Here is a 17898-nt window from a genome sequence, read left to right on the forward strand (position 1 = left end):
CAATGTTTTTTAGCTAAGGACTCTTAAGAAGGATGGATGCTTTCTGAAACGTGGAAGTTAAACCCAGGTTATCTCAGAGCAGGCCATGTTTGCACCATCACCCTGCTTCTAAATGCCTTCCTGAAAAGTTACTTTGCAAATAAAAGCAAGCTTCGTTTTGAGGTATATTGAGTCTCCTCTCAGGTGAGTGGACAGATTAAGTGCTGTTTGTCAGAAACAGAGAGGACACAGTCTTCATTTCAAATGGAGATTCTGTGAAAGGAGATTAAAGTAGCAGTCTGTTGGATAAACACTTTATCCCTTTAATCAGCTCTGTTCTTAAAGCTATTAAAACATGGACTAGCCTCTACCCTCCAGCCCCACCCCATCTCCTTTCCTCCACCCTCTGGCTTTTGGGGGGGATGGAAGCGCTTTCTTAATGCCTCCATTTTATGATTAACTGTCAGGTGCCCTTGTTGCTACACAACAGTTCAACCTAATGAAAGTAACATGTATCTAATCTCTTGATAATGAACGCGGAGGAAAAACCCACATTTGCAGCCTTTTAAAATTAGGCTGAAAAATCCAATTAGATTTTGATCCCTGGAGTCAAAGCACTGTCTCTGTACCTCAGCAGGGATCTTTCAGGCCTGTATCCGGGGAATCTTAGAGGGGTACAGCTGTTGGATGCCTCGCCAGCGAGTCACCACCACCACACACTTTTAGCTTGTCTAGCAGGACTCAGAATCAACATGGCAGCTGCTGGGGTGGGGTGTTCCCAATTTATCTACAGCTCATAGTTTGGATGTGTATCACAAAGGAAACCATGATGCATCTTGACTATCCTGGCAGACGTCCCAACACAGGGTAAGCTCTCAGGCCACGGACCTCCTCAGAAAGTCCAGCAGAGTCGTGAAACAGTGAGAAGCTTGTGTTTTTAGGAAATCACTCCAAATTAGAGCTGCAAATCTGTGAATGAAGACAAAGTGAGTCATCTGTAGTTGAATTAATTCACGTCTTGATCCAATAACTCAAGTGAGTAATTTCATCTGGTGTTGAATGACAAATGGAAACAAGGCTGAGATGCTTAGTAGCAAATCTCATCTGGACCAGGAAGAAAAACGAGGGGAAATACAGCTTTTAGCTTGAATGGCTTTAATAGGCGTGCCTGAGCTGGTAACAGCGCCCATATAATGGTGAGCAGAGGAGAAGGTGTGGCCCGAAGACATCTGTCCACTAAGGCCATATTGTGTCAACAGCTGCTATAGAGTGAAAAAGTCCCTGGGGAAGGAAGTCGAATCATTTAAACATTACAGCAAAGGTGAAACACTATACTCTCTGTTTGGGCTTTTTGTCCCTTTGTGTGTATGTGTTTTGTTACATGCAGCTACTGTAGCTGAAGGCATGTTAACATGACAAGTAAAAGACAAAGGTGGCCTTCCAGTACTACCTGAAGCTGACTAAATCCTTTGGCTGGCTGACAAGAAGACTTTTACTTAACTGAATTCATCTGCATACGGCCGTGTGTTTACAGAGTTCATCCCTTTAAATCTGTGAGCACATCATTCATGGTGCTTCCTCTGCGCAGCTATTAGCGACGCTTCATCACGTTGAAAATGCCTGTATGGATTACATTTTTAATTAGTCCTGAATCAGCATCTCAAATGCACTTTTATTACATGCTGAATAATGACAACATGAATATAATGAATATGAACAGATAATCCTCTCTTGGCAATTGCACAGTCTTGGGTTCTTTAACTCTCTCAGTAAGTGCAGTAAAGATGGATTGTGATCGATTGCATTGATTACCATTTGAAACTGACATTGCCAGTCGACATGCCAAAGTTCCTAAGCCAACAGCAGGTCACGTCCTTCCAGAATTACATCTCTTACGGTCTACTACCAACTCGATGTCCTATTTCCATATATTCTCATTGTATTCCCGTTACTACACTTCAACACTGCATAACACAGTCAAAATATTATTACTAATACAAACTTTGTGTTGTCTTTTACACACGACATTGTGCACAATCCTGCTGTCGTGCACTAAACTGCCGTAAATAACTTGCCTGTATTCTAACACATAAAGTAAATATAAACACAACCTTAGTACGGTCCAGTACCATACACTATTCAAAATATGCAGACACTGTTGTGTAGACTTAAATATCATCAGAACCTATATGAGATGTTATATCAGGATGAACCTACTGACTTTGGGGATCCCCTGATTTTTCCTCTAGGTTTACATGTCTGGTTTTTATTCAACTAGAAAAGGAGGCCCTAAAGTGCCAAGGAGTTCTTTTTTTTAAATCTTGTGCACACACGTTATTGTCTTGTGGGTGCACGTATATTATCTTGTGTGCATGTTAGCCTATCGTGCACACAAGATAATTAACTTGTGCACACAAAATAAAAATCACCTGTTGGGACTCTAGGGACTCCGTACTGATGATGAATTTGGTTAATTTGAAAAGAATTTGCTTGCTCAACATGTTAGCATGGTCATTGTGAGCATGTTAGCATACTGATGTTAGCATTGAGCTCAAAGCACTGCTTTGCGTTAAGTTCAGCCTCACAGAGCCACTAGCATGACTGTACAGTCTCAGGCCCTGTGTACATGTATACAGATATTATTTTAAATGGATTTTTACCCCTTTCTTTTAGAAAATATTTTTTTAAACACCCATCGTTTTACAAAATATCTCCGTTTACATTAGAAAAAAAAAACAACTCCAGTTGCTCTGTTTAACATGTTCACACAGACAAACTGTAACCACAGTTTTAAAAATCTGCACCACAGAAGGCCTCAAACTCAGTTTGCATGTGGATGAGAGTCCAAAATGTAGAGGAAAATATGCGCTCACAAAAATATCTGTGTGTGTGTGTGTGTGTGTGTGTGTTGCTATGATACACGTTGATGCCAGATTATTATGGGTCTCAAGTTTTTTGTCCTCTGGCTTCACAGGTTACCTGCCTTCAAGATTTCTTTGGTGATGATGATGTGTTCATCGCATGTGGACCAGAGAAATTCCGTTACGCCCAGGATGACTTCTCTCTGGATGAGAATGGTGAGGGTGATGGCACTGACCTGTGCATTTTGATTGTTTTATATTACAAAACCTGAGTGGAAATGCCCAAAATTAGAAAAGAAACCCAAATATTGCAAAAACATTTTTACCCTAGGGAGAGGTGAAAAAGATTGTGTATTGATGAAAGGTAAAATAAACTTATTGCGATGGAAACAGATTCAGCAAATAAAAAAGTGACGTACAGTCATGATGTGTCGTAACTGTTCAGTCCACTCTGCTCCAAGCTCTCTTTATCATCTCTGAATGGCTTTAAACAAGATTATTTATGCACACAGGGCCGTTCCCAGAACTTTTCCAAGAGCACATATAATATAAGTTGTTCCAAACTTTCTATTTCCATTGTTTGGTTTGCTCTCCATTATTATGCACCCATTGTTTTCCTTCGTTTCCTTCCTGCAGTGATATAATGGCAGCTGACTGGAGAATCAGTGACTACTGCTTATCTCGATTAACCTACTTCCAATATTCGTTTAACAGTAGTGGATGGAAGGGTGCCTTAATTCACATTTTCTTTGGCCTGTTATCTAAAAATTTTGTTAAAGTTGAGTGCTACATTAGGATGGAAACCCTATTACAGTCAGACATGGTGGCAAACAGTTTATCAGCTCTGTGCAATATTATTGTAAAACCATGGTTATGTACAGTATGAGCTTTATGATAATTGTGTAGCAATACTCACCAAAATACAGTAAAACATTATAGCTGTGGGAAAGCAAAAGATACCTACAGATTTGTCTGTGCACATTTAAACACTTGACAGGGCTCTCACACTGTAGATGTCTGCATTTTGATTTAACAGAGAACAACATAATATAAGCCTGATAATTAGATATAGAATAAGGGTGTGCGAAAAATGATGAAGACAGAAATGTGAGCGGTATAGCAAAATCCCCACCTTTCAGATTTATCATATTGGATTTATTTTTCTGTAAAGATGGTATACTCACAGACAGAGCTGTGTGCATGAGGAGAAAAACGATGTATGTGAGAGGGAGGCTGAGAAAGAGAGAAGTCTGTTATCTGCAGTTGGCAGCAGGGATGGTAAAAAGGTAGAGAAGAAGAAGAGCCATTAATCTGTCCGGTGACAGGTTTAGGCCAGCTGATCTGTTGGTGCTGATACTGCCGGGAAGTCGAGGAGAGAAAATGTAAAACCAATCCTCTCACAGAGTCTCTCTCTGCTCCCCACAGACCTGCAAACCCTATTTTTAACAACCCACTTCCACCTTGTGTCCCCTCCTCAAATCGTTCAGTATCTCCTAAATGTCTTTTAATCTTCACACAGCGCTGACACAGGGGCTGATTTGTCATTATGTTCCCTTCATCTCTTCTCTTCCCCTCGGTTACTCGTCAAATCTTGGTAGGGTGGAGAAGACGCCAGTTCGTTTCTAATGATCTGGGTCCTTTCCTTTCAGCGTACGCACTCCCCAATGGAGCCAGAGCTAAATTGTTTCATTCAGTCTATAATAAGCTCGGGGCAATGCTAAATAAAATGGCTGATAGTCTGGAGCATCCAGACATCGCTGACTTGGCCTCAGTGGAGTGGAGTGGAGTGGAGTGGAGTAGAGGAGGGAGGCCTTGTCTGTCTGTGATACATCACATGGACATCACAACAATACACAGATCATTCTGGATGATTCACAGACAAATCCTGATGTTGTGTACAGCAGCTCTCCACAAACATGAACTCTAAGTGACCTTTGATGTGTTTTTCACAGAGTTAACATTCTATACATGCAAAAATAAGTTAAAAAAATGTCCCTTCTATACTTTTGTTTGGGCAACGAATGAACTTTAAATGTATATTTCTCTTCTCTTCCACTCACACAGCTTTAAAGCTCGGTTTCGCACAATCCCTGAAATAGATTTAAATCCCTCATGGATATTTTTCACATTCCTTATGTCAAACACAACACTATGATGGACATGCAGACAGGGAGGAGGACATGTGTACCTGCAGCTCTGTTAATGCAGCAACAGCATCAGTCGAAGCTGAGAAGGGAATCTGCACAGAGAGACTCGGGGGCTATTTCGAGACCACTGAGTAGACCAGACAAGCTGCCAGTCTGGAGCATTGTCAGCCGAGTGGTGGCACACCTTGCAAACAATAGCACATGAATGCGCGTCTGTATCCAGCAGTGTGTGAAGGTTAAGAGAGAGAAGACAGACGCGGTGCGATCCCAGGAGACGGAGGGAGGACAGATAGTATAATTAGCATCAAAAGTGGAAAAGAGGAGGGAGGGGGGAGGAAAGAGAGAGAGAGAGAGAGAGAGAGAGAGAGAGCCTGACAGTACAAACAGAGAGGGGGGATGCAGAGGGAGGAGTAGAGATGTCTGGAGTCTGTCTACCCTGATTAATACAGTGACCCAGAATATACTGCATATGTTTCTATATGATTTATATCAACTGCTATATATGTACATAAATTCACAAGCAACAGCTATCGCTCTTGAATGATAGTCAGTAAACCCACCTCTATAAAGATGGCAATCATAGTATTTACAGTTTTGGCTGGGTGTTGTTAAAAATTTTAATTTCCCTCCCGATACCAAAATATACGGTGGCCATGAAGGTTCAGCACACTAGAAATTAAGACATCACATTTAAATAGACGGTGGTGCAGTGGTTAGCATTGTCACTTCACAGCAAGAGGGTTTCTGGTTCAAACCCAGGGTGGTGGAGCCCCTCTGTGTGCAGCATTTAGAAAAAGTGCTGCAAGAAGCTCACAACAAAATGGAAGCCGCTTCCAGGGGACACTAAAAAGTGATGCACATGAGTTGGTTATCTGTTGCTGGTGTTAAAAAAATGACCCAAACTTATCTTTTTTTAGCTCATGTTAACGTTCTGATTCAGATATTTTTGCAGCTATCGGCTGTTAACATGGCGTTCGCCTTTTGTTTATAATATCTGAACCATGCAATTGCATTGATGGATAGCTGACATCAGTAACTTCATACACCACAAACAGCAACGACAAGTGTGTCCCAGCTGTGTGCATCACAGTTTTGTGTCCCCTGAACACCGTTTTCGTTGTGTTGCGATCTTCTTGCAGAGCTTTCTGTAAATGGATATTTTCGTGTGTCGCCAAGTTGGTAAAGATGTTTCTTTACATGCTTGTGTTGTCTCTTAGGATGTGTTTTCTTTATGTGCAGTGTGTTGAGCTCTCAAGACCAAAAATACCTTACTTACCTTAGTTTTTAAAATCTAATCAAGGTGTTACGGCCTCCATACAAATAGAAACGATACCCGGCTCAATGGGGGCAGTAGGCTGCAACATATAAAAAGAGGACGCCACACCAATGGTAACAGTTTACCCACCAGCTTTATTGTGTCATCCCCCAAACTAAAACTAAAGGAAAACAAAAGGGACTGGAGACCCCGGCCAAAAGGAACAAAAGGAGGGAAGACGCTGGGCCAACCACGTAGTGGGCCATTGCTCCCAGCGTCTCTCCCTAAACTACCTAAAACATGAATTAAACCTAAAGAAAACAAAAGAGACGAATAACGTGACTACTGGAAATCTCCAGCCCAAACTAACACACCAAACTAAAACAACAACAAAACCCCAGCACCTAAAAGAGCATGGGGGAAAAGAACCTGCTTGGGGAGAGAAAAAACAAGGGAGGAAGACAAAGATTCCTCCCCTGATCTGTTGTCTGTGAGCCATGTGCCGTGCCTCTCCTGTCTCTACACTCCGTATCCCTCTTATCACCTCCTCCTCTCTCTACCTGAGTGCAGATTGCACTCAGGTGTGCAGCAGGCAGAGGGAGGAGGGAGACCAGGCTGCTGCACATAACACAAGGAAGCAACACTTATTCATTTTTATTAATTAATTGTTTATTTTGGAGGGACAATGCACAATATATGTAGTGTACCAGATGCAGCTAAAAGCTATTTTTCACTTACAGTCCCCAGGTGGAGGGCACTAATGCACACATTACAAAGATACAGAGATTTCTCAAATATTAAATGTTGTCTCAACACAAGCAGTTAAACTTCACCTTTACCTAAATAGAAAAAATAAAAAAGGTACCACAGTTTGGATTGTAATAAGGTAATATCTGATAAAAGTTAAAAGATGACACCAGTCTTGTACCACCTTTCACTACTTGACAGTTTTCCTTGCTTAGTGGCATGGACACATGCTGGTCAGTATTAAGGTTAGATTTACAATAGTTAAAGTCTGCAGTCCTGCCAACCTGCTGCTAATTGTCTTGCTTCAGCATGTTAAACACTGATGTGAACATGAAACAGAAGCACATCAATTAATCAATTCTAGTTGACACATCTGTGCACAGATGTGGTCGACCCTCATCGACCATTATATAAGCCTGTGCCCACACAAAACTGGCCTGGGTGTATTATGCGTTCAAACCTAAACAAGACAAATGGGAACGTGCATACTACTGTTGTAATGAGGTAGTTAAATCCATTTATTATTTAGAAAATTAATGAAAATGAAGAAAATGATTTCAGGATCACAGCAGCTGCTCTGCTGGCTTATCAAAACTACACATGGCAAGTGTGTTGGTTGCTTCACTGTCTTCTTGAATCACATTTTATTTTCATCAATCAGTGTGCCAGGTTTGATATTTGATATTGAGTTTACTTGTCAGTGTACAGTTACTTTGATTTACACATTTGAAAAGGAGTGGGAGGAAGTTAATAAATCCCAGCTCTTCTCCATAAGTCACTGAGTGAAATGAAACAGACAGCTTCCTTTAACAGATAAACCTGTACCTAAGACTTTTCTAAATATACCATTGTTATTACCATTTAACTTTGTCACACAAAAATAACCCATGTACATGTATATAATATTGATTACCAAATATCTATCTTACAAAAACCTGTCTTAATGTATAATATAAATTACCATTTATCCAAGACCAGTCCAAATGTATGATATATATAATACCAATTATCTTTGCCTTACAAAAATATATATAAATATTACATATATATCTTCAACTTGTCCTGCTATCTTTTTATATTTAAATAAGTGAACATATGAATTATACAAAGTATGAATATACATAATTCTACCAATATATACGTGTGTACACCACATACCTATATAAATGAATAAATAAATACTTATTTACATACATGTTATTTTTCTGTATATAATGATGATAATAATATATAATACAGTATAAGAGAATAGTATACACTTTATAAATAAATTAAAAATAAAAATATAAAAATGATAATACATAAATAGTTAATAAAAATAAATAAATAAAAATTATATATACACTTTATACATCCTGAATATTATGCCATTATATATTATACCTTGTTTTAAACTGGTGTATGCTACAACTTTTTCTGATTGTCCGCACACTAGGAGTTCTGGAATTAAATAATCCCCTTAAATTATAACCCCCTCTCAGTCGCTGAACAGCAGCAGTTAACATGTAGTTTGCTAAAACATGTTTTATTATTGCAAAGGTTGTTTTTATTTCAGAAAGGTATGTGTTTACTCATCAAGATAGCCCCAGAGTCAGAATCATTATTTGAAAACTCAACATAGTTATCACTTAGCCCTTTGTATCATTTAGCCAGGTGGTATCAGAGCATTGCTTTGTTTTGTTCTATTATCTCACATTGATTTCAGACACTCTGACGAACATTAACTCATATGAAGACAGAGCATGAACATGAACACATGCAGCTCACACTTTAATTTTAATTTTGGGTAAATAAGGATGTTTTCTAACTTTGTTTGTGCCTCTCTCCACAGAATGCAGGGTGATGAAGTCCAAAGGCCAACGTGGTTCAGTGAAGAGTCCTGGTCCGATCAGGCGCATCAAGTCTCCTGCTGAATCGAGTGAGCCCATTATTATCTCACCCACACTGTAACACTTCCTGTTTAAAGTACAGCACAAACCGACCTCCCCTTGTTCTATAAATCAAAACAAAGAGCCAGTGGAAAATAAAAGTGGGTCGTTTCTGCTACTGGAATGAAACTCATACATACAACATAAAATATGACAGCAGAGTGATGAAGTGATTGGCTCCTGCTGCTGCTCGGCTGCTGACCTTCACCTTTGACCTCACTCTGATGGGAACGGTTAACATAAAGATGGATTTCTCCCTGAGGATCAATACTTTATGATCAGAGATGGCTAAGAATACCAATCAGGCCTGCTCCCAATGAGAATTCACTTGTCAATATTTATTTTGTTAACTATAATCGGCATTTTGTTGTCTGGAATACCACGGAGGAGTTAAAATCCGCAGTGTCGTCTGGCTGTGCTTCGAGAGCTGAACTCGGACTGTTTTTACTGGGGGGTCCAAACAACATCAGCTCCTTAATCTCCCTAAAACACCTCATAAAACCCTCTAATACTAGAAAATGGGGACAGCTTTTGTTCATTGAGGGTAATCTGATGAGATTTAGAATAATGTTGCTGCTGCAGATTCTTTAAAAAAACATGAATAAAACATGAGAAGTAAACAAAGAGAGTGTAAACAGCTCTCAGCTATTTGTTTGACAATCAGGCATTTTAACATTTAATAATATCCAGGAGGCAATGGTACAAAATAGAGACACCAGCGCATGCTTGTGCTTGAATCTTTTATACGAACAACAGCTTTTAACAGGGGAAACATTGCTATACATCTTTGTTGCAGTGCTGTCTGAGTTTACATAGCTGCACCGTGAAGCTGGCGGAACAGTTGGTGCCATGAAATCTGATCGGGTGCAGGCATGAGGAAAAAAAGCTGTTATCTTTGACAGCTTTCATGTAAACTATGAACACTGGAAAACAACACTCAGACAGATATGGCAGCCATTTTTTCTCACATTCCACATGACACATTTAAATTATTTACGTGTTAGATTATATATTCTATAAAACTGGTTATTATTGTTATATACCATGATGGCACACCCACACAGAGGTTTTAGTACATGCTCTTACAGCCTGTTTAAGTATGAGTAAGTGACTGTCTCTCCAGCAGCTGAAGGACAGAGCAGGTGAGCTATTGAATCCCCTGGAGGATAAATGCAAAGTTGATGCTCTTAGAGTTGGCAGTTTGGTAGCAGCAGGTCGTCCACACTTCTTTTTTAGCTCCACTTTAGGCAATGGGTGAAGGTGGGGGGGTCGGTGATGGCGTCTCCAGCCCTGCGGGGTCCCTCAGTCCTTCAGTGGTCTTGAATATTTTATTGATCACTGATGGGGCTGAAGGCCTTTAAGGCAGCAGATGGTTGGCTAACATGCTGGTTGTTAACTGTTGAGCATTAACCACCTCTCTAACACCTGAGAGGTCAGCGGGGTGATGATGGGGTCATGACAGGAGAAACATACATGACTTGCATATGTTCAGTGGGATTACTGCTTGTAAATAAAGCTGACTGATTGTTTAAAAAGTAGTTTACAAAATCTAGCACCAAAAACGGAGGATTTCTCTTTTTTTCCTACTTTTTAGTATGTTCATTATTTTTCTCATGCTCCACACGTATTGCTAATTATGAGTCGGTGTGAGGATAGAATAAAACTGCTAGAATCTTAAATGTTTTCCAACCAACTAACCTATACATTAAAAGCTGTAAATAAAACAGCCATACAAAGCCAAACATAATCATCCATTTAGTGGCATAGGGTAGTTACAATGGGCCCCAGTGCACACTGTCATGCACATATTTTCTTGTCACATGATCAGAGACTTGACATTGGATAACATCAACGTATATATTACCCAGCAATTATCACTGCATATCTGTATACAACAAAAATTACCAAAGAAAATAAGAAATTATTAATTTAATTTTTCAATTTTGTAGTTGATTTATATTGCTGATTTATAGAATAATTGCTTTATAGTTGTAGAATAAGCATAAAATTTTGTTATATTATTTGTTATTTGATGCTATTGACTATTTTACAAAAAAAAAAAAAAATAGACATGGGGGAGATTGGTTTGCCTTTTTCAAGGACAGATATAGCAGATAAAGCAAGGATATATACAAGCTCAGAAGGCCCCATTCTCTACCCAACACATTGCTGGAGTGCCCACTCTCTCTATGGGCCCCCCATCTCATGGTCCCCAATGCAACAGCACTGCCTGCACTCACTGTCTATATTAACACCGCTGCATCCATTTAGTGCATGTAAACCTCTCCTGGCATGAATTCAAAGGGGGACCCTCACAGAACCTGCCAGTGACAGAGTGTGATTATTTTAGTTAAAGCTGTAGTTGGTAACTTTTATAAATATAAGTTTTTGTCATACGTCACTTTTTTGTCTTTTCTTGTCTTCTGTCACTATGTCCTGACAGAAGTACGTAAGACAGATACTCTGTAGAAAAAAATCAGGCTCCTCCTCCTCGTAGTGCTTCTGATGGCATTTGGAAGAATCTACCAAGGCTGAACGAAAATGACCAATCAGAGCTGAGGAGTCTCTGACACAGCTGTCAATCATGTTAATCACCGCTCATGAGCTGTGGTCAAATTAGGCAACACTGATTATATTTGAATCAGGATTCTGTTACTGCATTGCCTATTTCCACATTATTTAAACATTTTCAGAAACCTATCTTTAGTGTACTGTTTAGCTGTGAAATTAGAAAGTTTGCTCCAGCTAGTGGGCAATGCTTGGTACGTTGGTCGACTGCCTCCAAAATGGCAGACAAGTCACAAACATTCTCACTTTACAGCCAAACAGTACACTAAAATGTGTTTCTGGAAACATTTTAGAGGAAAATTAGGCAATGCAGAAACAGAATCTTCATTCATGTTTGATCAGCACTGCCTAGTTTGATACTTCATCAGCAGTTCATGTGCAGTGATTGACACTCCTCGTCTCTGATAGGTTGTTTATGATGGGCTGCAGTGGATTCTATGTTATTGTATGTTATTTTATGCTCTGTAACTTAACACTGGGTGTTTTGAAAGATGCCTTTTAAATAAAAAAGTAGTAGTAGTAGTAGTAGTAGTAGTAGTGCAAATGTCATTTGAAGCCCTATGAGAAGGTTGACAAACATAATTTATTTTTTCTCAGACGATCTGTCTCATGTAGTACTGACAGCATACGGTGACAATTTCCCCAAAAACAGTATGATAAAAACTTATTTTTATAAAAGTTGCCAACTACAGCTTCAACATCAGATCCCAGTTGAAATACAGACATCTGGACAGCTGCAGGGATCTGGCTGAAGCACCTCACTGTGAAATTCTAATCAAAAACTACCAAGTTCTGCATGTTGCCATCTGTTTCTGAATGCTTCTCCTGCCTCTGATTGGTTAAAAGCCTGTATGGAGGCTTCTCATTGGCCAACAGCTCAACAGTAGGTGTGCGTGTGCTTTGAACTGCACACTTGCCTTCTCCAGCGTGTTATGTCAGTCCATAATAGCATAGGTCTAATTTACAGAGCAGTTAGCCTACTTACCAGCACGTTTTTCACCCTCTGGCATCTAAAAAAAATCTACTTGTATCGGGGTGCACTGGGTTTAATGAGCTGAATGCACTGAGTGTGTTTGGCATGGCCCTGGGATGGGAGCCAACGACGAAACAAAGAAATGTTCAATTAAACATCGCCACAGTGGAATAAGTTTTCTACAGAGGATGACTAAATCTCTCAAATGAGGGAAAGACCTGGACAATGTGGGCAACTTTGCTGAAAAGGTTACTCTGCCTCTGCTGCAGCTGAGTGTTTGGTGTTTCAATATAACAGCTGCACTCTCTGTTCAGTCTGTGTGGGAGAGCTGCTCGTGTTTAGATATACTGATTTTAAGATCCTAAGATAATAGGACTTGTGATTTTTAGGTTTGTCTTTTTAAAGTGTTCGAGCAGCTTGTTAAGTCTACATTTGTAAATGTGGCTGAGTGGTTAAATGAAGCCAGCGGCATTAAGTTGGTTGACAATGAAGCGTTGTGTTTTCAACACTCGCTGGCTCAAACGTACACTGGCCATCTGGCTCATAGTCCTCAGAATTCTTTTCATCTCATATAGACAAAAAAGTCTTTTAAAGCACTTAACACACAACTACGTCGCATCGCTCCTCTCTTAGATATAAACACAATGTTCCACACACACGGAGTCCTAGCAACATGGCAGGACGCAGAGTGGGTGAATAAAATGTCATCTAACAAACACAGAGCTTGTCAGCCACCTAGACCTGGACCAACTGTGTGCCTCGCCGCCGAAGCCAAATGAGGCCACAGTTCAGGAATGACTTTAGTCCAGAGCCAGTGAAAGGGTTTCAGGCCTCTCTGGCACACTTTCCAATCCACACTACTGTTTACCTCTTTTTCTCCTGTCTCCCTCCCTCCTCCCTCCTCCTCCCTTATCCCTGCCACTCTCCCTCTCCTCTGTGTGGGCTCCCTCAGCCAACGGGACGGGCTCCAGCAGCCAGCTCTCCACCCCGATTTCCAAGCATTCCCCCACCTCCACCCCCAACAGTCCAGGCATCAACAACAAGCAGAAGGTACCCGAACCTCTCTCCCACTCCTTACTTGTCATCTTTGTGCCTTTTCGTCCTCAAATCCATCATTTTTTGTTCTTAGATGTCCAGTGTGAATGATTTATGGGAATATATTGGCAGGAATTAAATTTAAGTATGTCTTTTTTCGTGTATAATCACCTGAAAATATGAATGATTGTGTTTCCTTTCCCTTAGAATGAGCAGTTTGTATCTGCATAAGGAGCAGGTCTTTGTCTATGGAGATTGCCATGTTGCACTGCTATGTTTCTATAGTAGCCCAGAAGAGACAAACCAAACACTGGCTCTAGATAGGGCCATTCGTATTTTTGCGTCAGCCATCGTAGTTAGCAGCCCCTCCGCAATGAGCTGGCTTTATTCAGTGTTTCTACCAGTTTAATCACAAGGTCTGCATGCTTTGGAGAGGAAGACACCTCTACGTATTATTCTGCTCCTGCTAAAAGTTTCCTGAGCGTCTTGATCTTAAGTAGTCAGACATATTAGCAGGTGCTAATATGACGCGTAAAACAGCCTCAGAGAAACACAGGTCTCTAACGTGAAACTGCTATGTTCACTGTTTTCCCATTTTTAATCACCTGGGGTCTCATTTATACAACAATGCATGGGATCCATACTAAAAATGTACGTACAGACAAAAGCCAAAAATGGTGTGCACCAAAAATTATTTGACAGTTTCTACAACCAGGCTTCCACCTCAACATCTGAGTCACCAATTTCCTGTCTCCAAAATTTTCGTAAGCATGGATCAGAGTTTCTCCCATCAAGTCTGTTTTCATTCATCACAACTTTTGTGTGGCAAGTGGCGTACACCTCTTTCACACTCCATTTTGTGCATACGCAATGTTTATGAATGACATGTTTGTTTTGGAGAGGAAGACATCTCCGTGGATAATCCAACTCCCGGTAAAAACCTCCTGAACAATGAACACTGAAGGAAGCGGAAAAGTTTCAGCTGGTTGCAATCTGCAGTCCTCACCAATAGATGCCACTAAATCCCCTTCTAAATCTTACACACTAAACCTTTAACTTCGAATACACATGTGCCTTTGCTCTTCTGTGTTTGCAGGAACTCTACTTGCCCTTATCTCTGGATGACGACGACTCTCTGGGCGAATCGATGTAGACTCCCCTCCTGCAGCCTGCCTCCTTTTTGGCCTGAAAACACAGAAGTTTTTATACCTCTGCTGCTTTCCACCTTCACTCACAGTGCCACCTGTTGTCTAGGAGAACCACTCTTTGTCTCTTTTTAAGGCCTTAGCCACCAGGGCTATGACACCATTTGCTGCTTGAGAATAACACAAACCATTTTTTTCCCCTTCTTGTTTCGTCGTAACAATCAGCTCACTAATCTTCAGGCTTACGTTTCTGTATGGAGGTTTATAGCCACTACTTCTCAAAAGGGCACACAGTTCACTGACCAGCAGATTTCACGGTGTAAAGATTTCACTTTTGTCTCAGACATTTGCAGATGCACTCTCACTTTAATATTTGGGTCACAGAATTCCAAGCAGCAAATGGATATTTTTAGGGGTGTTAGTCAGAGCTGACTCAACTTTTGTATCACTTGTATTCGTGACGTTCCTCCATGTCCTCCTGTCCTACGGTTAAAGGTGTGAAAGGTAATGGCTCCTTGTCAGAGGAAATCTGCTCAGCCAGATGAAGTCTGTTTAACCCGCTGTAAATACTGTGTATAGCTATCCATCGTAACATCTCTGCCCAATGTCCATCGCTGTGCTTCCATAACGTCACTACAATGTCCGTCTAACGTTTGCTCAACATGATACAGGGTATGGTCAAAGTAAAAGAAGAGCCAAACTCAAGTCTCACCACTGAGGGTGAAGATGTGTGGGATGCAGCTCCTGACTGAAGAGGATTATAAGAAGCCAACGCCTCCTCAATTCACGTTCCCAACTGAATATATAAAGCAGATTATAAAACCATCCATAAAATGACACTTTAAATCACCATGACAATGGAGGTTTAAGAATTCTTATGTTGGCAATAATTGGCGTTCATCTTGTCTAATCAGGGACAAGGAAACATGTAAGAAAAAGCATCCCACTTAGCCCTCAGTGAAGTCTTTGTGTTGGTGTTTCCTCTATTTTGACCCTCTTGATAGACAGTAGGCTATACATGGTATATACCCTCTGTGTTTTAGATTATCACAAACTGCAGTGCATGATATTGATGAATGAATATGAAACTTTGGGCATGTAAAAAGCTGATTTGAAGGACCTAATGGTGCATAAAAAAACAACCAAAGGAAAAAATATTAGGCCTTTTTTTTTTTTTTTAACAGAAAAGCCAACTCATTCCGTCTACAGTTTCTATTGACCAAGTCTAAGTAATGCCCACCACAACTCGTGGTGACGTTTTATAGTACAATGTGTGAAATTCAAAGATAAATAAATAAAGGTGTCAAAGCCAAAGTATGATTTTTAGATCCAGAATTATAGAAAAAGGGAAAATATGTAATTTTATTAGTTGTAAAATTCTTTAAATATTCCGGAGGAAGCACACCTGGAGATTTATGCATGTTACTTTTAATGCATCAAAAATAACGTCAAGATAAAATCATCTGAGGCAATTAGAGTTTTATCAGGGCACTAAACCGTAGTGGGATTTCTCCTATTTTGCATGGCTCAGCATAGTTCTCAGATACAGGGGAGATGAAAACGTAACTGTCGTCTAAATCTATGTGTGGGTTTTAAATTTTTATAAAGTTTTATTAATTTATATCAAGGGTACTTGTCTAGGATTTCTTTTCTAGTCGCTCACGTGAGCTCTTAACACTAGTACTTTTTTCAAGCCTCTGTGTGCAACTTTCTACGGCCATGTTTCTTTTTTCTATCGACTTGCATCGCGCGTCTTACAAATCCACTGAATAAGAGTTTTCTCAGATTTTTTGCAGGGAATCGAGCCTGAGAATCACTAAAATTGGACGAAGCACAAAGCAGGGATCTACTTATTTATCTCAGCAACAAACACTTTACTGTCTACTTGCCAGCATTAAAATGCGTGACCACAATTCATTTCTCGATATATTGAAAAAAATAATTCTTTTAAATTAACATCTATGCATTCGGATTCAAGAATAGTTAAAAGTAGTTTCTCTTTTCTGTAGGAATGGCCTTTTTATAAACCAATAGCGTAATGAGAAATGAACTAAAACAGAACTCTCCATGCAGTTATTCCATTGTGATGATGTGACAGTCTGAAAGTTGTATGTCTATAGGAGTGATCTGGTGCCCGCCCTCTGGATGAGCTTTGAATAGTTAATTTACATCAGCCACTTGATGCTCACCAAATTATCTGGTGCTGTGAACTACACCTTTCTCCTGCAGGGAGTGCTGTCACGCCAGCACAACAGCTACTATATCAGCTGATCCAACAGCACGGACACCTCACTTTACCCACCATTTTGTACAAAACCCCCATTTATTGTCAAACTATCAGTTCTGTATAACCTTACATGCTAATAATGTTCTTGTTTCCTTGATTTTCCTACAGCTTATTACAGCTCTACAGCATATAAAACCTTAACAGAAAATGTTGGTTGTCTTGTGTTATCCTGCCGCCACCATGTACAATGGATGGTGTGAGTTCATCACCTACAGTGGTGCCTTTTTTTTTTTTAGATTTACCGTCTTTTTGATAAACAAAAAAAAATCGAAATGGGACATCGAAGGCTTGTTCTTTGTTAACAGCTGTTTGTAAAACATTTTTAAACGTCTTGAACGAGGAGGCCTCCCGACACACTTTGTTTTTGTAGAGTTACAGGACACTTTATCATGGTGTAAATACGCTCCCTTCCTGTTCTCTTTCATACGTATGCCTTTCTGATCGAATGAATGACCTTTTTTTTCTTGGAAATTTACAATGTCCTTTTTAGTGGTATTTTGCAATGTCACAGTGGCTTGTTTCAGTGCTTCATTCAGTGTATTAACCGGTATCCTTTTGCAATTAAAACAGTTGTATTTCACCCCTCTGGTCTTGAGTTTATTACATTGTCTTCCAATCAAAAATACTTTACCCCCCCCAGATGATCGTTACGTGAAATTGTAAAGAAATCTTTGTTTTTCTCGCATGCCTCTACGATGAACGAAGAATCCAAAAACTGATTTATTAATTTTTTTTAAAGAAATGCAGTAAAAGGGGATGGTGTTTAACAACTGCAAAACTATATCCAAACATCTGTTTTCAAACTGTCAGACAACCTGTGCAGTATAATCCAAGTCTCATTTATCCAGTTGTATGCTCAGGATTTACCAAACACATGCATTTTCACTAAAACCTTACTGTTTGAAGCACCTCTAAATAACCAGTCTCAGGCATGAACAAGTAGTGCATCTGCCCTGTTCATGTGGAAGTGTTA

The 17898-nt window shown here is 39.9% G+C and overlaps 1 protein-coding gene across 1 annotated transcript in view; it reads left to right on the top strand.

Moving 5' to 3' along the window:
- Window positions 1–17159, top strand: part of LOC125898705 (neuronal migration protein doublecortin-like) — a 34952-nt gene extending 17793 nt beyond the window's left edge. The window contains exons 4-7 of the mRNA XM_049592586.1: window positions 2954–3056; window positions 8821–8907; window positions 13411–13508; window positions 14590–17159. Coding sequence (XP_049448543.1) covers window positions 2954–3056; window positions 8821–8907; window positions 13411–13508; window positions 14590–14646 — 345 coding nt within the window. The 3' untranslated portion in view covers window positions 14647–17159. The remainder of the gene's footprint in view (window positions 1–2953; window positions 3057–8820; window positions 8908–13410; window positions 13509–14589) is intronic.
- The last annotated feature ends 739 nt before the right edge of the window (window positions 17160–17898 follow it).

This window comes from Epinephelus fuscoguttatus, linkage group LG12 (assembly GCF_011397635.1).
Source record: "Epinephelus fuscoguttatus linkage group LG12, E.fuscoguttatus.final_Chr_v1".
Lineage (NCBI taxonomy): Eukaryota > Metazoa > Chordata > Actinopteri > Perciformes > Serranidae > Epinephelus > Epinephelus fuscoguttatus.